We start from the raw sequence: 19,486 nt of genomic DNA, 5'->3' as shown, positions 1-19,486 counted from the left end.
GCATCGCAGGTTACTGCAACGGATACGTGGATCCCATCATAAGTACAGCATCTGCGCACCCGGGTGTGGACACACCCGGCAGGTACCCAAATAAGTGCACCAACTCACCTTCACATTAGTGGGGCAGCCCTGTCTCACACAATTGGGTGGGTGGTATAAGGAATCGGGGAACACGTCCTTTACGGTGTGTTCCCTCCTTACCTGCTTCTTCACAACCCTCTGCGCTGGTTGCTGATCATGCGCGCATCCCCGCTCTTGTTACAGAGCGCACTCACAGCTCTTCTACTCGTGCCACAGAGCCTAGCTCTGCCCCCGGACGCGCAGAGCTTCTCTTGCGCGCACTCACATGCCGCCGTGCACAGCCCCCCAGCTGTGTGGCAAGTATCCTGAGTGCCCCTTGTCTCCTGCAGCCTATCCTGAACTCCGCAGAGGCCGCGCCTCCATTCCGCCCCAGTCTCATTGGTTCCTGTGTGCTACTTAAGACTTTCACTTCCTGATTGCTGAGCATAACTCTTGTAACCTGGTGCTCCTGCGTTTGTTTTGCCTTGCCTTGCTTTGCTTGTGCCTTGCTGTGTTTCTGTTGCTTTCCTGTGTACCGACCTGGCTTGACTATAGGACCTCCTCTGGATAAAGACCCCGGCGTGTACCTGACTACCCGCACCTCTCCACCCCAGACCTCGGCTTACGGACAATCTACTACTCTCTTGGCTCCTACCCTAGACCACGGCACAACGGACACTGACAACACCACTTGCTCTGCCCCTGGACTTTGGCAAGTACTCATACTAACCCACTATCTCCAACCCAGACCCGGCTACGCTGACTATCTACCCTCCAGGTGTGCTCCCGCTGTTGTGGGTGCGCAGTCTTGTACATTCCCCCCTCAGTACCGGGTCCCGCCTTGTTCGTGGTGTGCGCAAGCATTACAGGTGGTTGATTCTGGGACACTGGGACAGTCTGGTGCCCAGAGCACCTCAGTACATTGGGGTAAACCCTGCAGGGGTATGGACACGGTGTTGGAAAAGGCACAGTGAGGGGTTGCGGCCCTGCAAGACCTAATATTGCGGTATTGGGGCTAATGTTAAGATTGTTCTATGCAATAGTAAATTGTTATTGTTTCACTGCATCAGTGTGTATTGGTCATATATGGTCCTGCACGGGGCTATCCCACATAGTTAGGATCCCGCGCAGGTGGAGGCGCTGTTACCCATCGAATCAGGTACACCCCAGTCTCCCAGCAGCGGAGGTTCAGGCCTCTTCTGAGCCACAGGTAACGCACCACACACACACCATAGCCACCATATCTCCCAGGGGGTGGGGGAAAGTTCGCTACCCTTAGAAGAGAATATCGCTAGTTAACTTCCCTGGGTAGATATCATGATTATGTCCCTAGTAAGTCATTTGTGCAATGAATTTCCTAAATGTGTTTATTTTAGTTTATTTCGACATATAACCATCCTTACCCGGCTCTAAAGGAGGTCACATCAAATTCACTATACACATTGGCAGTGCTCAGTCTCTCAGGTCTTTGCACGGTGCTGGGTAGGTGCAGGTTGGTTGTAAATAAGCAGAAAAAGATGGGCGCTAGGAACTTTTATCAAACAAAAATGTACTTTATTTGATAGCAGTCAACAACGCTGCACAGGTATTGACAGAAAACTCATGGCAAACAATATATATCAGTACTTCATCCCCCGGTAGCTCTCACTCCTACACTGGGGAGGTACTGAACTCGAGGTATACAACAAAAAACAAAAATGCCCAAAGCTACTTCCAATGTGACAAAAATACACAGTGCAATACCTATATATCTCTTGTAAAAGGGTCATTTAGATTAACCCTTTGGCCAAAGTGTCTTAAGCCTGCTGCCACTTACAAGGCATGACCGTAGCAGGTCCTAACACTCACCAGAGAGGCTATGATGCACTAAGAACCCACTGGACAGGCGAGTTCTATATGAATACCGGCTACAGTGGTGATCAGGCTTTGGTAGGGGCAACTTTTAGACCAAAAGAGGGGCATCCCTCTCCTACAACTTAAAGGCCCCGTTCCTCAAACAGGCGCTATCTTAAAGGGCACGTTTCTAACTGACAACTACAAATGGTAACAGGACCCATCTTATTACACATGACTAAACACACAGACCTATTTAAAGGACTCACAGTGAGGACCCTAGTCACAACCCTGAAGAACCTGCTTCTAGAACATCAGGTGTAGCTATGATTTATGTTCCCTATGGTGACATCACTGGTCATGGGGTAGAAAGAGGAGGGGCGAATTTGGAGTGATTCCACCTTGTTAACCCCTTAAGGCATTAACCCCTTTACAGAACTAGAAGTCAACAAAGAGGGGGCTACACACTCCTCATATCAAAAATAAAGTTGTCCCCAACATTCTTTAAATATACAACAGGGATAACTTTACAATATTTAAACATTTACATTCTAGGCACATGCATTTGTCTTTTTTCACATATTAGAACAAAGATACCAGGCAGGATACGACATCAATAACATTTACATATTCAACAGGATACACCTTTTCGGATGTAATGCAAATACAATCACAGATGCAGGACAAAGCAGTGGTCATGGTGGCATAGCATTAATCCCTATTAGGGCCGTAGGCTTGTGGCATGATACTGATCTTTACAATTAGAGGGGCTCTGTCAACACTAATGGGCTGGGTCAGGCTTAACTAACCCTCCCATTCTGTTTGGCACCTTTACGAAATGGACCCTTTTACACATTGTCTACATATTCAACTCAAGCTTTATAGATACTGTAGCCAATGTGCCAGATCCGCACAAACTTGTTTACGAAGTCCTTCTTCATGTTAAGGAAAGCATGGCCATGATGGGTACAGTAATATAAGCCTTCATAGCGTTCTCGATCTACGGATGCCAAAATATGTCCTCAATATCCATAACTCCTTCTGACAAAGGGATACTCATACCCAGTGCCGTCCTAACACATGGGCACGCTGGGCAGTTGCCCGGGGGTCCCACGAGCATAGGGGCCCCATGCTAATCTATGCACAGACCAGAATTTAACACTAATTTTCCGATCACCGACCTCAACATTCAAATCTCCCGCTAACTCGGAAGAAAGATAAAAATTACGACTTGTAGCGGAGAATTGGCAGGGCCCAGTGCACTGCTTTGCCCGGGGGCCTATAATGCTGTTAAGATGGCCCTGCTCATACCCCCCATGTATCTCTGATTCTGCCCCGTATACCCCTTGCGGCTCGTCTGAGCCGGGTTAGATTTCAATGGTTTGGTACCCCCAGTAGAACCCATACCAAAGGTTCCTCTTTGGGAGTTTCTGACAGAGCCATGTCCTATAACATCCTCACTATAAAACATATGACCGTCAATAGAATTGAAGTAGGTCTGGTAGGCCTCTTCCACTTTTAGAGGAATTAAGGAATCCTCCCACTAGTCCACAACCTTACCCTGCAAAGAAGCAGACATCCTTGTCATCTTAACTTGGGTGGGACGCTCGACAATCATACCTTTCTTTTCTCTCTGCCCAGACAGGAAAAGGGTCGAATCATGCAACAATCCTTCAAACATGGCAATCGGGGGACACCTGCTCCAGCAGGCTCTGCTGCTGGAACATAGGCTCTGTCGTCATCTCCTCCATGATCACTATCATGTGGCTCCCCCATGGACGAAAATGCTTTAGATGTCCTCAGGTGATACCAGCGCTGTTGCTTCCATAGGTACGCCAACCGAAACAACTTCCTTGGCTCGCTCTTCTCCGGGAGACATCACAAGATCCTTGTTCCCATCTTCCTTGTCATGGACATCTGAGGCATTTTTCTCCTCTCCAGTTTCCTCAGTGGAGCTCACCCGCAATATGGGGGGGGGGATAGGGGTGGTTCCATGTCGGTCCTGGCAAATGAGATGCAAAATCCATCTCACTGGAAATCTTACTGTCCAATGCAGGAGAATCATTAGGGACATTCTTGAAGTCCCTAAAATTCGAGCTCTGTAAATAGCATGTGCCACATTCATAACATCTGGCATCGCGTGACAATTCTCCTCCAGGGCACCTGCAAAGTGCACACACAGCCTAGAAAAACACTTTCCCTTGAACAGAAATCACAGAGACCCCTCCTCCGATTTCATAATAGGTGAATGTCAAAACAGGCACAGTAGGCTCCATCTTGATCTGAGGTACAGTCATCTCACTGTGTTTAAATTGAGGTTTGGACACAAGTAGAGATGCTGTAAACTGTTCAAAATTAGATCAGGACACAAACAGAGACATGGTCAACTGTTCATGTCTGATCTGAGACACAAAGTCCAGCTAAGGGCACGAGGCAGGGTGTGGCTTCGTAACACACTTAACCGCACATGCTCTTCTTCTTGTAATCAACTCCCCTCCCCTATCAAGACCATTAGCGGATTGATCGCTTTCCTTCCCTTCGACTCTCATTGGACTGTCCTGAACAGGCGTGGTCATACTTTCACTCCACTTGGGTAATTGGGCTCTCCACATTAGTTGCGTCCATGCACGCTTTTGAAAACAAATAGTTTCTGTGGCGAGAAAAGCAACCCCGTTCACTTTTGCAAAACTTTCTTAGTGGAAAAATTGGGTCCACTATAGTTTTGAAATGCTCTCTTGGCAGAATAACTTTTGCAATGCATCCCTCATCCTCGGGAGCCTCCAATATTAGCTCCTGCTGCACAAAACTTGAAATACAGGCATACCCCGCATTAACGTACGCAATGGGACCGGAGCATGTATGTAAAGCGAAAATGTACTTAAAGTGAAGCACTACCTTTTTTCCACTTATTGATGCATGTACTGTACTGCAATCGTCATATACGTGCATAACACATGTGTAACAGGCTCTATAGTCTCCCCGCTTGCGCACAGCTTTGGTACAGGTAGGGAGCCGGTATTGCTGTTCAGGACTTGCTGACAGGCGCATGCGCGAGCTGCCGTTTGCCTATTGAGCGATATGTCCTTACTCGCGAGTGTACTTAAAGTGAGTGTCCTCAAACTGGGGTATGCCTGTACAATCCTTAATACATGACAAGTGCACAAAACGTTCCACTGGCGGGAAACAACATTTTCTTTCTCTTTTGAAAATACTCTCGTAGTTTACTTTAGCAGAAATGTTTTTGCACAACAGTTCTCATCCACGGGATCTCGCAAAATAGTGCTCAACACTGGTATCGTGCAAATATCCGCTCCTAGTTCATAGAGGCTTGCACAATTCTTTCCTACTCTGTGGAAACTTGCTAAATGAATTCCCTTCAGCAAGACAACTTGTAAACATAGTCTCTGATACAGAACACTTGCAAAAACATTGTCTCTCTAGCAGGAAAGTAGCAAAACAGTCTCCTCACGTAAAATCTTCAGAACACTTTCTTTACAGTCAAAGCTACAAAAACAGTCAAAAATCACAAACATATTTTCTTCACTGCAATGCCCTCCATCCATGTACCCATTAAATGTATATCTGTTATATTATTCATGTTACTCATGTTTATCTGTTACTCTTTCCTCCCCTTCCTTATTTTATTCCTGTATCCCACTACCTTTCCCCCCACAAAATAAATACAATTTTGAGTTTAAAAATATATATATATTTTTTCTTCACTCCAAAAGTTCCAAAACTAGCAAAAACAGAAAAAACTTTAGTTGTCAAGCCACTAGGGTTGATGGGTGGCTTCTCCAAAAATACTGGACTCAATGGTGAAAGGTGCGTCAGGTCACTATGTCCAGGTAGGAAAATACTGGACATATGCATGTCCAGTATTACAGTACCTCTCATTTTTTACTGGACAGAGTATCCAAATACAGGACAGACCAGTTCAATACCGGACACCTGGCAACCCTACGAGCCACACGTTAGGTGCAAAATGTAACCCTTTTTACCCATCTCTAAAGGAGGTCACATCAAATTAACTACAATTACACATGGGCATTGCTCAGCCTCTCAGGCCTTTGAGCGGTGCTGGGAAGGTGCAGGCTGGGTGTGAATAAGCAGATAGGAAAAAGATGGGTGCCAGGAACTTTTATACAACAAAAAGGTGCTTTATTTGACAGCAGTCAATAATGCTCCACAGGTGTTGACATACTTGGTAGATGACAGAAAACTCATGGCAAACAATATACTTTGATACCTCATCCTCCGGTAGCTCTCACTCCTACACTGGGGAGGTACTTAACTTGAGGGCCTACTATTAAGTATATCGTGGGGGCTGCTTGCAGGGAGACTATGATACAGTAAGAACATGCTGAATGGAAGAACTTGCTGAATGGAAGAACTTTATATGAATACCGGTTGCAGTGTCGGTAAACTTGGTGAGAACAATAGTGGTCAAGCTGTGGTAGGGGCAACACGACCAGAACAAGAGTTATCCCTCTCCCACAACTTAAGGTCCCATTTCCTCTGACAGGCGCTATCTTAAAGGGCACATTCCAAACTGCAAACAACAAACAGTGATAGGACCCATCTTAATACACATAACTACACACAAACCTTTTTACAGGACTCACAGTGAGGACCCCAGTCACAACTCTGAAGAACCTGCTTCTAGAACATAGGGTGTAGCTATATATATCTTCTATGCTCTCTACGGTTACATCACTGGTCATAGGGTAGAAAGGGGACAGGCAAACCCAGAGTGATCCCACCCAGTTAATTCCTCAAGGAACCCCTTTACAGAACTAGTAGATCCCAAAGAGGGGGCTGCATACAGAAATGAGTAAATAAAGATTATGTGAGGATTGTAAAACCAGTGAACATGTTAACTAACAGTTGTTTGAAAATAAATAATTTTGGAAAGTATATGTATAGTGGCAAAAACTCATTATATATATAACTATCCAGCCTTTAATGTATAGTCATAATGAAATTGCATTTGTTTTGTTGTCCTTCCGCAGATCTAATTTATTACCTTAACCATTCACCAATTTTATTTTTATCCTATTATATAATCACTGAACATTTGTTTGTGCAGACTGTAGTAGAAAGACTTAATTATAAACTGCAGACTAGAGTATGTTAATGCAGGCTTGTGCATGAATGGACATTTGGCAGTAGGATAAAGATTATAGGTTCATGGCACCAAACCCCTTTCTGCTAATGCATCAGTGTATTCGCTGTTATATAATGAAGGCCAGTGTTTTTTCTCTGGTAATGAGAGTGCTGTGTTTGGAGGGTATTAAGTCATTGGTTAAAGGTATGCAAATATGGTTTATAGTGTTGAAAACCATAATTAAGAGTCAGTTAACTATATATCTTTTCTGGTATTTGATCTGCTTTCCTCCCTTACTGTAGTTTTTGGTAATGCATATGAACATACTTGGTATGTATAGAAATATAGAAATGACTGAATAATAATTTTCAAGTTTAAAGGCGCTGGACCATTTGTGGACACCACTAATTAAAATGACCATAGTGATCTTAAAGATTGTTTTAGTTAAAATAACATATTAAACTATAGTTAATGTAATTATATAATACTGAAATAAAACTTGCGCGTATGTTGAAATCAGAGCCCCCATTTATCCCACAAATGTAATAACTAGGTAGAGGTTTATTTCCATTCTTAGATATATTCTTGAATACTAGACTTTGTCTGTGTTATTTATCTATTGAATCAGCAGAAGTAATTGTTCTATCCTTAAAAATGTCTTTGTGGATTAGAGTCATTCCGCTTTATTGCGAAATATCACTTTATTACAAAATACTGCTGCTACTGTAAGATCATTTTTTTTCCACATGAAACTTTTTTCAGTTACATTTCAACACATTTAAAATCATTGCTTTGACATTACGTTCCCCGTGGATTCTTCTCTTTTCAATCTTAATTGTTTCATTTTTACCCTGTGCATTATCAAGGCTTCATACTTTTACTAAATGTAAAACCATTAGTGTATTAGCAGGAATGCTTGGCATTTTTTTAAAATAGTATATTGCTTTCTTGTTAGAGTTGCTTAAACATCACCTAAAATCTAAGCTATTTGATGCTTAATTGTGTAGATTTTGCGGATTGAACTGTTTACATATTATATATTTTATTTTCTGCATGTAATCAATAATACATACCTACAGTATATTTAATAAAAACTAAAACAAAACAAAAAACACTACATTACAATAAGCCTTCCAGAAGCGTTACCTATAAAGCTTTGATGTCCATCTAAAAATATCTGCGATGGTCAGAGCTATTCGGAAACTACTGTATGGCCATTAGTAAAGGTGGTGATATTTCAAAGAAAAGATCAGGAGGGCTCAACCAGGACATGATTACGCGAGTCAGCAATATATTGAGGACAAAGTAGGTGGCTGCTCAAAACATGTACTGTAACATATTTTATGTTAAAGAACATTTAGTTTTGGGGATTTTAATCAGGATTCTATTCTGTCTGCAGCTATTCATGACATATTTTTGCTTCTCTACAGATCTGTGCAAACTAGGATTGTCGCTTGTAAACTGGAATGTTTTATGATATTTGGAACAGATCTGGGCTCCACATTCCAGCAATTTCAGAATAGCTTGCCATGTTCAATGATATCATACTTAACTCAAAAACCACACTGAATAAGCATACTCTATACTAATTCATTCCTTAGTGATGATCATTTTGCCATATATTTAGCTTAGTGGATATGGCTTTAAGCTGCAGCTTTCAAATTAACATGCATTGTGGTACATCCGCACCACATTTAGGACAATATTTACTAAATAGTGCTATGCCATAAGACACCTTCCAGCATGGAAGACATCTTATAGCCCCGGTGCTATTTAGCGAGTCTAGCCTTTAGTCTTTTATGCCGTTAGATTGAGAAAAGCTACACAGTTAATGATACCACGTGACCTTTTAAAGTGTGCCCACATTCAATGCTAAATATTACCTCTGCGAATGCTTCTTCGTAGTTTGTTACACAAATCTATGCGAGGGTTTTCCGAATTATCCTCAATGGATCCTGAGCTTTGTTCGGGTGATGAAAGTCCTTTACTGAGGTCAAGAGGTACTTTACTAGCAGTGGGTGGTGGAGAAGTTGCTGGGCTGAAAATGGAAGATGGGCTACTGGCACTAGACGAGGTGGACAAATCCAAAGCTCCGATCCTTGAGTTTAACGGGGAATTGAGTGAAAGTTTCCTGGCTCTGACAGGTGATGATGTTCTGGAGAGAGACAAAGGTGGAGGAGAAGAGAACTTGCGACAGAGATGCGGTGATTTTCCATCACTCAGGCTTTGGCTAGAAGCGAAAAACAGTTCTAGAGATCTATGGATAAATCACACGCAAAAAAAAGTATAAGTGTAAGAATCTTGCCCAGATATTATGCAATAACTTTTTTTTATTGACAATTGAACTCAATGCCTCTGTTCTAACTCAGGGTTGTGCAAACTGGGGGGCGCGAGATTTTCTGGGGAGTTGGGGGGTGGGGGCACAGCGCTAACAGAGGTCCTGCTCTCTTCCCAAAAACATTTAAATTAAATCCTGGGGGACAGTGCAAGGCCTCTTTAAAGCTGCAGTTCAGTCAATATCCTGCATAGTAAGAAAAAATACTTTTAGCATTTTCTGTTTTAAAAAACAACAACTTTGAAAGACCAATTTTCTTGTATTCTATTTTAACAACCATTTACTAAGGCACTGCCCCTTCATGTCCTGTCACAAGCCCTGGCACACCCCTTTGTCAGCCCTGCCCTCCCTCTAGCACATGTCAGTGCAGGAGTGCTCATGAATATTCATGAGCTTCCACTGAGTGACAGAAGCAGAGGAAAAACATATCCCATATCTAAAGATTTCGCCAATCAATACATTGAGAACGAATTGACTGGCAGCTATACAGTTCTTTAGGTAATTAGAGATTGCCCACATGAAACTATTGAATTAAAAAAAAATATTAAAAAAAAATAAAAAAAGACTGAACTGCAGCTTTAAGTTCTCTTACATTGTATCCGATGGTGCGTCGTCATGGCAACACAACGTCGCATGAACCAGCAGTGTTATTTGACGCCGGAAACAAGGTAAAGGGGAGGAGGGGGGCGAGCACGAGGGGAGAGCAGGCAGGGGGGCACAGGGGAAAAGTTTGTGCACCCCTGTACTAACTAATGTTAGCACTTCCAACAATACAATTAAAATTCACCAACATAAGCAGTTGGCTCAAATGATTATGCTTTGAGATTTTTAAATACAAAACTTCCAAGTACCAATTTTACACAACGTGACATCTTAAAATAATTGTAGCTTCTGTTTGCTAAAACAAACTGACTACTGGATTAGTTTCATGCTTTGATACATTTCATTGCCCAAAATTAGCATTCCGCTTTTGAAAACCTCAAATCCTCATGTGTACACGCATATACTGTAGATAAAACAAGATTATGACAAATTTACACTTCAAGGATCAATGGAGCTTCTAGTACTTTGTATGTATTCATCAATATGTTAATATAATACATTTAAAGTTTGGGGTACAGATTTTTATCTTCCTTTGTGAGATAGAAAATAGTCTTACTGCAATAAATTAGTATACAGTACATTACACATTAGGAACAAAGAAGGTGCAAGCAAGTTACCATAATACATTGGAACCTTATACATAGTGTAAAGGAAAACAGCTAGTACCTGACTGGAATTGAAGTGAAAGGTCTTTTGTATATATCTGCAAGCTTTTCCAGTACAACAAATGCAGTAGTAAATATACGATAGGTATGCAGAAATGTGTTTAGAAAATCTATGCTAAGGAAGCGCAGGTCAGTCAGTCTTTCCAAAAGACGCTCCACGCTTGCATAGCGTATCTGAGGAACTTTGCAGGAGTTCAGTGTTTTGCTGAAGCAGATGTCAATATCATCTCTATGCAGTCGGGCATCTGATCTGAAACGAAAATAATTGAAGCCATTCTCGGTATGCTTAATGCATTCACTAAATTATCCTGTTTATATGCAACAGTTCAGTACAATTCTTTCAGCACATTTTTGCAACTGAGAAACCCTCAAAGTTGCAACTGCAAAATCAACTCTGCCCTCAATATTGCAGCATGCTACACTTATCTCATTCCTGTTTGGAAAAGGTATGTAGGAGCACACTGTGCGGAGAGAAGATACAGTTAGTAGTGAAGCTATATAAATATCTCACCAGTACCCTTGTGCGGATGCATATTTGCAGCTAAATATCATTAACCCTTTGAGTACTGGATGGGCCTTGGCACTCTGCCCTTTGGCACTCGCAAATCATATGTTGGCTCCATCACCGATGACAGAACAGAAGAGGAGTACTCCTCTTTCCATTCCTCATTGATCATAGATAATGACATAGCTACTACATTCTGGGGCCCCTGGAGGGCCATACCGCATGACATAATAGCTATGTTTATAGAGCACCCCTTAAAATATTTAATGACGAAGCTTGCCCTTTATACTGTCCCAGGAAGGGCCCCCGCATGGCCCTTAGAATGTTGATACATGTTCATTGGTTCTCCCTACCAGTGGAGCTTTCATTTTGCCACCACTGGCTGCATTTGCTACAGTGCTCTTATGGAGCATAAATAAAAGTAATCCGAGTTATTCATTTATAAAAAAAAAATAGTAAAATAAGACAAATAGCCAAAAACCTAAGTAGTTTAGCTCTCCGCCTCTTCCACATAACTCCTGATCTCCCTATTGGGGTCTCCTGCTGTGCTATTTCCCCCTATGCTGCAGCTTACAGTATCATCAGACAGACTCTTAGGCCCGGGCCATAGAGGGGGGGAGCCGGGCTGAACCGCGCGGACGCTGAGGCTCGCCTGCAGAAGCTGTGCGATTCCACGCACATACAGGCGAGCCAGCGTCCGCGATCGGAGGTGGGGGGAGACTGAGGGAGGCGGGGCAGTGACGTCGCTGGGCCAATCACCCGCGACGCATTGACGTCGACGTCACGGCGCCGACGTCACGGCGCCGTGACGTTGACGCAGCCCCGCTCTCATTGGAGGTTTTCAGCCGACAGCGCGCTGAAAATCAGCTTGGCACTCGGCTGAAAACTCCAAAGCCTCCGCACGCCTGCGGACGCTCGCGCGAGCCCCCTCTCAAGGCATCCTCATTGAGGATGCAGGGGCTCAGCGCTGAGCGTCCGCACGCCTCAGCACGGCCTGTCCTTCTATGGACTCGGCCTTATACCTGGAGCACTGCAGGAGGCTGCAATAAGAATAACCAGCCATCCCTGAAACATACCGACCCCCGGGAACCGCTGGGGTGATGATGAAGTGTGGCAAATTTTGTTTGGGAGGGTCCACACCACATAACCAAAATCTGGTGCGGCTCCACCAAAGTCTTCTTCGATTGTGTTTCATTAATTTATGTAAAGGATTGAAATATTTGATGACGCCTCAATTAAGACACTATCATTAATTAACTACAAGGAGCTATTAACATTCTATATTGAAGATTCATTTTAAAGGTCCTTAACAATTATAATGGCTCTTTAAATGTAGTTAATTAGTGTATAAATATTGGCCTGAAAGTAATGTGCAACTAAAAGTAACTTTTTTATACTGCTAAAGAAGCAAATCAATCGGTACAATAAAGATCTTACCTGATCATGTGAGGGACTGTAACTTTGGAGTTTTCATCAAACACAGTGGTCATCATGCCATTGCATCGTATATTCTCTATACACTGTGACAATAGAAGAATACAACACTGAAATGGAATGCATACTGTAAAACAATGGCCTTCTAAAGTCTGAATCAACCCTTCAAATGGTAATCAGTATACGGGACATTTTTCAAATGTTGGCTGGCTTTAGGTAGGTGCCACAGGTGTGGTTGCACCCCACTCTTTAAGGAGCCCCACACTCAGGGTGCAATCTCCTTGCATTGTTTAAATTTAAGTGCGGGAGAATTTAAACCTGGCGGGGATACCTTCACCCCATAACGGGGCGTGTAACTCGGGAAGTAAGGGGTCCCCGGACCTGAAATTAATGTGATCCAGCTCGGGAGCCCCCCGCTACAATACTATGTTATTAAAATAAAAGCTGTGCAATCACCTATTAGAGACGCGCAGGGAGAGTGACTGATTCAGCCTCACTCAGTGCGTGTCTCTGACAGGCAGGAGCAGCCCGGTACGATTCACACAGCGCGAGTCCCATTCAGATGCAGGGACCCCGCTGTGTTAATCCCGATGGGCCATTAAGTCTCCTTACTGAGAGCACAAGCACACGCGAGCACAGATGGAAAAAACACGGTGCCGCCGCTGATTTAGGGGTGGCAGCGCGACCAACCATAGTGCTGCATCTGTATATTGATTGAAAGGCAGGAACTTCAAGAACAATGAAATACAAAATACCCAGTGCTACTATCTGAGACATTAGACAAAAAAACTAAATAGTAATGGCACTCAGGGGATTTGCAACAAAAGAAAAAAAATTATTAAAGAATTTACGTTTCAGTTCTCACAGAGAAAGGTCCCAAAACCTCCAGCTTCATTTACATATTGCCTCCCTTAATCCTCCTCCACTTGGAGTATTCAGCAATTGATTGGTTTATGATCTCCCTTAGATCTTTTTTTATGTTACCTATTTTATGTATTTTAAATGTACTCATTTTATGCTAGGGGACAGTGTTGTCCTGTATTTTTAATAAATTGTCCTTTACTATATTATATACTAATAGGAGTGTGCGCCCTCTTTAGTTTTTTTGTCATATATATACAGATAGGACGCAATTCCAAATCTGTCCGCACTCAACTACTGAGTGTCTCAGCCGGCTTGCGACATGTTCCGTAAACTGGTAATCATAGAGCAGGAGTGGGCAACTCCAGTCCTCAAGGGCCACCTGTGCTGAAGCAGGGATATCCTTACAACCTAACCTGTTGGTGACCCTTGAGGACTGGAGTTGGCCACCCCTGTCAGAGAGCGCTGTAGATGGACACGAGGTTTTCAAAAAAAATACCAGCACTGGTCACAGATGTACAGTAGTGAAAAAAGAAAATATGTGTTTATTAATCCATAAAACACAATTCTGTGGGGATATTTACATTTTTCACTACTCCTGTTGTCAGTGCTTGAATGATATATACTGTATATCTTTTTTTTTTTAATGTTTTGATAATTATTTCTTTATTTTTCTTTCAAATCACAAGAACAAAGAGAACGTGAGATATTTACCTGGCTGATGTCACTTGTCCAAGCAGCTTTCTCCTGGCGCGAAGGAGCCAAAAGAACCACAGTGAAAGGTGCAGAATCTACTGGTTCTACCACAATCTTAAAATCCAGGTGCCCAAACACATATGCAGAACCCTTTGCTTGAGAGAGGAAAGAAATAATTGCAATCAGTATAAAAAAAAGAATGTAATTTGCTTTACAGAAACAATGTATAATATAAAGTAAGAGAAGAATGTTGTGTATCATTTATACAATTCTAATGCATAATGTATTATATAGTAATGGGCTCAAGGAGCAGTTGTATTGTATTGTATTGTATGTCTTTATTTATATAGCGCCATTAATGTACATAGCGCTTCACAGTAGTAATACATGTGGTAATCAAATAAATAACAGATAATATAAAGAACAGATCATGGGAATAAGTGCTTTAGACATAAAAGTAACATTAAGGAAGAGGAGTCCCTGCCCCGAGGAGCTTACAGTCTAATTGGTAGGTAGGGAGAACGTACAGAGACAGTAGGAGGGAGTTCTGGTAAGTGCGCCTGCAGGGGGCCAAGCTTTATGTATCATGTGTTCAGAATATCCACAGTGCTATTCATATGCTTCTTTAAGCAAGTGTGTCTTAAGGTGGGTCTTAAAGGTGGATAGAGAGGGTGCTAGTTGGGTATTGAGGGGAAGGGCATTCCAGAGGTGTGGGGCAGTCAGTGAAAAAGGTTTAAGGCGGGAGAGGGCTTTAGATACAGTTCAGTGGAAATGGTAGTGTCAAGTCTCCTTGAGATTTACAAAATGACGGTGCTGTACAGATGCCTTTCACCTACCACTACTGTATATTTGCTAAGCAGCTAGAAGGTGTCTTGTGCCTATAAGTCGACACAATGCGTCTCCAAAAATCGAGCTTTGTCAGACATAGTATGGCTTAGATGTGATCCGGCGTCACATATTAAAATGAGTACATTTTAATATACAGTAATATGGCATTTCCTAAGCTGCGGAAGCCACTCTGCGTCTGCCAGAATATGTCTTTCGGACCGTTTTACTGATGTAGGAGCTCTGGAACACATTAAAGCTGCATTAACACCATACAAATAATGTAACTACGTGGAAATAAATGGCTAATAATTTGTGAAATTAGTGTGTGATATTTTGTTTTATTTCAAATGTTTTTATTGGGTTTTCAAAGAAGGAAAGTAACAGACTACAAGAGTAATCAGACTACACAATACAAAAATAAACAGACAAATGGATATCAGAATGACAGAGTTAGAATGGGGATAGATATTATCCATAGTGCAACAAACATAATCATTCAAAATATACCTTTGTGAGCAAACCTGAGTAGGTCGGATAGACCTTGGGCCCACCCACACTACGTCTGGGTATAGATTGTATTCAGGGTAAACCGACAGAGAAATAGTTAAAAGTAACAGGGAAAGGAAGGAAGTGGAGGGGGGGAGTGGGACCATGTATAAGTGCTTCCTGCCCTGTTCTCATTATCCCCTGATGAAGTGCGCATGCGCACGAAACGCATAGGGTCTTAGTGTATGAGCTTTTTACGCACTCACACAAGCCCCGTGGTCACGCGCAGTGTCCAGTAGCAGAGGGAAGAAGTTGTTCCTCCAAGACGCGCACCAGTGACGAGCGATCGATCCAGGAAGTGCGACAGCGTCAGGGTGGTGTTTGGATTTGCCCGACGCCACCGGAGGACAGGCCGATATCCCCAAAGACTGCAACACACTGCGATTTTACTCCCAAATTTTTGTGAGTAGGATTTTGGTTTTACACCAACCGGACCAGTTTGCTTGTCAGTGTCTCTTCTCTTCCATCTGTCTGGGGAAGGGTGTGGGGGGGGGGGGGATTTTCTTCCATGCACCTGCTATCGAGCATCAAGCTGCCATTAGTATAAATGAAATCAGCCGTCTCAAAGGGCGGTTAATATCTTCTACTGGATTAGCCAGTGGGACGACCAGTGGATCGACAGGAATTGTTAGCTCAGTTATATCCCTAATAATATTTTGGACCATTAACCCGAATTTTTGAATGGCAGGGCACGTCCACCAGATGTGTACCATATCCCCCTTTTGTCCATAACCCCTCCAACACAAATCGGATGCCTCTGGGTAAATCTGCCTCAGTCTGCTTGGAGTTAGATACCACTGGAATAAGATTGTATGTAGTATATATTCTCATTGGTCGTTGTGCAAATGGAAGTTTTTGCTGCGGATTCCCAAATATACTCCCAGTCGTCCCTGTCAATTTCCATATTAAGGTCTTTGGCCCATTTGAGCATATAATTGTGGTCTGGAGTACTTACTGACGATTCCATTCCCAAATATATCCTTGTGATCAATCCCTTTTGATAGATACCTTTTCCTACATTACGACTCGAAATTTGAGAGTTCAGGGAAAACAAGATTTTGGGAAATTTTATAGAGAAAATGCGTAATTTGAAGAAATTTGAACATATGGAGGACCGGAGCCTCATATTTACTGCGAAGTCCTTGGAAGTTAAGAATCTTCCCTTTTGCAACAAAATCTGCTATTAGCTGCATGTTTTTTGTTTGGAATTGCCCAAATTGTTTTAGGTCACCTCATGGGGGAAAACCTGGATTATTAAAGAGAGGGGTTAGTTGTGATGGGGAGGACGTACAGTAAACTTATATTTAATTTTGGTTTGATTCAAAATATTCAAAGTGCACCTCATCGACCCCAACTTGAACATCCTGGTGTTAGGTACCTGGATCCCAGGAGCCCAAAGAGACATCGGCAGAGAGGAGGCCTTCATGTATTGAGATTCAATAGCAAGCCAACAAAATAGTTCTGGATCAGCATTCCAAATCACTACCTGCCTCAGCTGGGCTGCTTGGTAGTATCTTAGCATATCTGGGATCCCATGCCTCCTCTTGCCCTTGAGGCCAACATAAACAACCTAGCAGTTCTCGGTCTCTTGTCTTGCCAAATAAATTGAAAAATCCTACATTGTAAATGTTTTAGTTCAGGTCCTGGTATCTGGATTGGGAGGGACTGGAAATAGTAAAGCAGACTAGGAAATATGTTGACGTTATTCTCCCAATCCACACTCTGGAATTTGTCCCAAGTCCACAGATCTTTTTTGATCCTGTCAAATAGAGGGGTTGAGGGGTACTGTAGTTGCATTGGTACAGAGAGCCATAGAATCTGGCAATTTTAACTCCCAGATACTTAAAATGGGAGGAGCTTCATTTATAATTAAAATGCAATTGTAATAGCTTAATTTCTGGGTCTGGAAGGGTTAAGTTTAAAGCCTCCGATTTATCATTATTAATTTTATAGCCCAAAATGTTTCCAAATTCCGTTAGAAGGTATTGGAGGTTGGGCAGGGATGTTTGGGATTGGCTATTGTTAATATTATATCGTCTGCGAACAGGGAGATTTTATAATTTATATCGCCAATTGCAATAGTATAATAGTAATAATAGTATTTATATTGTCTTGAATTTTTGAGGCAAGCGGCTCGATCGACAATGCAAAGAGGAGAGGGGACAATGGGCAGCCTCTCTAGTTCCATTTTTGATCTCAATCATATCTAAGTTGTTTCCCGGGAGTTTAACAAGGGCGGTGGGTTTTTGATAAAGAGCTCTAACACCCTCTAGGAAGTGGCCCCCAAATCCAAACCTCTGTATTGATCCGTCCGAGAATGCCCAGTCTATTCTGTTAAACGCCTTCTCAGCGTCAAAGCTCGACAGGATAGCTTTGGTGCTGGTGGGGTGCACATGGCCAATAATATCTATTATCTTCCGAGTGTTAACGGAGGCCTGTCTCCCCAAGACAAATCCCACCTGATCTATGTGAATTAATCTCGGCAGAATCAGATTTGTGTGTGTGATATTTTAATGTTTAAATTTGAATAATTCTGAAAAAACAATATTGTGCAGAACTTTTATTGTAAATAAATATGTATATACTGTACATATTGTAGGGGGGAATATATATATATAAATATATATATATATATATATATATATATATATATATAGTAAAATACATCCTCATCTAATATATATTAAACCATACTGAAATATTATGTAAATATACATTTATTTTACAATAATACAATATTTACAATATTCCCATTTATTTGTATTAGCTCTATGTCGTAACACATCGTTAAGTCTATCTAGCGCTTCCAGAGATCCCAGTTAATGCAGGCAGTCTGGAAGATGCTTTCCGGAGGACGTCTTCCAGAACTAACAGCGCTAGAAGACATCTTCCAAACATACAAATGTATTTCCACCAAGAAGCACTTAGATTTCTAGAAGACAGCTTAGTCTTCTGGGCTGCATCAGAGTTCCGCCTCAGTCACCACATTGTAACTTGTTAATGACTCACCACGCCTGAAAAACCCTGTGTACAGCACTACATATATTGTCAGCACTAGAGTAGAAAAAAATGATTTTTGTTATCATCCCTAAGAGTTTGAGTACAAATACGGGCAAAACGTTGTTGACTTTTGCTGCATTTTATATTGTACCGAAAAAGCTTAATTAAAACTCTTATTATTCATAATGTGTCAAATAGTTGAACGTTTCTTGTTTTATGTGCTACAGTAGGGTAACAACACTGCCTGTTACCAACGTACCTCCTGCTGTCTGACTAATGTAGTGGGATAGATAAATTCAATATCAGAAGGAGGTTGCCGTTGACAGCCTCACGCGGATAATTTATTCTGCAATGCAGACAATAAGCCTTGTGGGTGTCAGTCAAGGAAATGCAGAGTTTTCCAGTGAATAAATTGCAGCAAAGTCATAACAGGTTTTTTTTTCCCTCTAAATAATGACATAGACCAGATAAAGAAGTTAATGCGCCACATTCCTCATTTATTACATGGGAACTGTATTTGGCAGCAAATAAAAAATATCACTTGTGAGCAGGGTTGCCACCTTCTATTAAGGCTAACCCGGAGACTTTGTACAATATTTTTTTTGACATTTATTTATTTTCTATATATGTATTTCTCTCCCCCCCGGCATTCTCTCCCCCTGCAAGGTACAGACAGCATGACTCTGCGACTTCAAATGGCACGCGTTGCCATGACAACGTGACATCACAGCGTCAAGTTGACATGACAACAGGACGCCTTATGACGCTGAGGCGTCGCATGATGCCTCGCTGTCATGACAATGCAATGCGGCATCACGTAACATTCCGTTGTCATGGCAACGCGGCACCATTTGCCGTCACACAGCCATGTTGACGGGATTGCAGCAGGATTTGAAGGGGAGATGCCGCCTCCGCTGACGCCCATAGATTACTCAACTAAACCCATAACCCAGAGATAAGTGGCCGAAACCTTTCATCTCCTAGTCAAATCCGGAGTGGTGGCAACCCTGCAT

General features: G+C 42.3%; 1 protein-coding gene across 5 annotated transcripts in view; it reads right to left on the bottom strand.

Moving 5' to 3' along the window:
* RASGRF2 (Ras protein specific guanine nucleotide releasing factor 2) overlaps positions 1–19,486 on the bottom strand; it is a 331,487-nt gene that overhangs the window by 118,734 nt on the left and 193,267 nt on the right. For all 5 annotated transcript variants that reach the window (XM_075592338.1, XM_075592348.1, XM_075592358.1 and 2 more), the window contains exons 12-15: positions 14,118–14,254; positions 12,546–12,628; positions 10,605–10,853; positions 8,884–9,257 (exon numbers count right to left, since the gene is read on the bottom strand). In XM_075592338.1, the coding sequence (XP_075448453.1) occupies positions 8,884–9,257; positions 10,605–10,853; positions 12,546–12,628; positions 14,118–14,254 (843 nt within the window). The remainder of the gene's footprint in view (positions 1–8,883; positions 9,258–10,604; positions 10,854–12,545; positions 12,629–14,117; positions 14,255–19,486) is intronic.

The sequence above is a fragment of the Ascaphus truei genome, chromosome 1 (genome assembly GCF_040206685.1).
Source record: "Ascaphus truei isolate aAscTru1 chromosome 1, aAscTru1.hap1, whole genome shotgun sequence".
NCBI lineage: Eukaryota > Metazoa > Chordata > Amphibia > Anura > Ascaphidae > Ascaphus > Ascaphus truei.
Note: the sequence above shows the minus strand (reverse complement) of the source record. Positions and strands in the feature narration are given on the sequence as shown.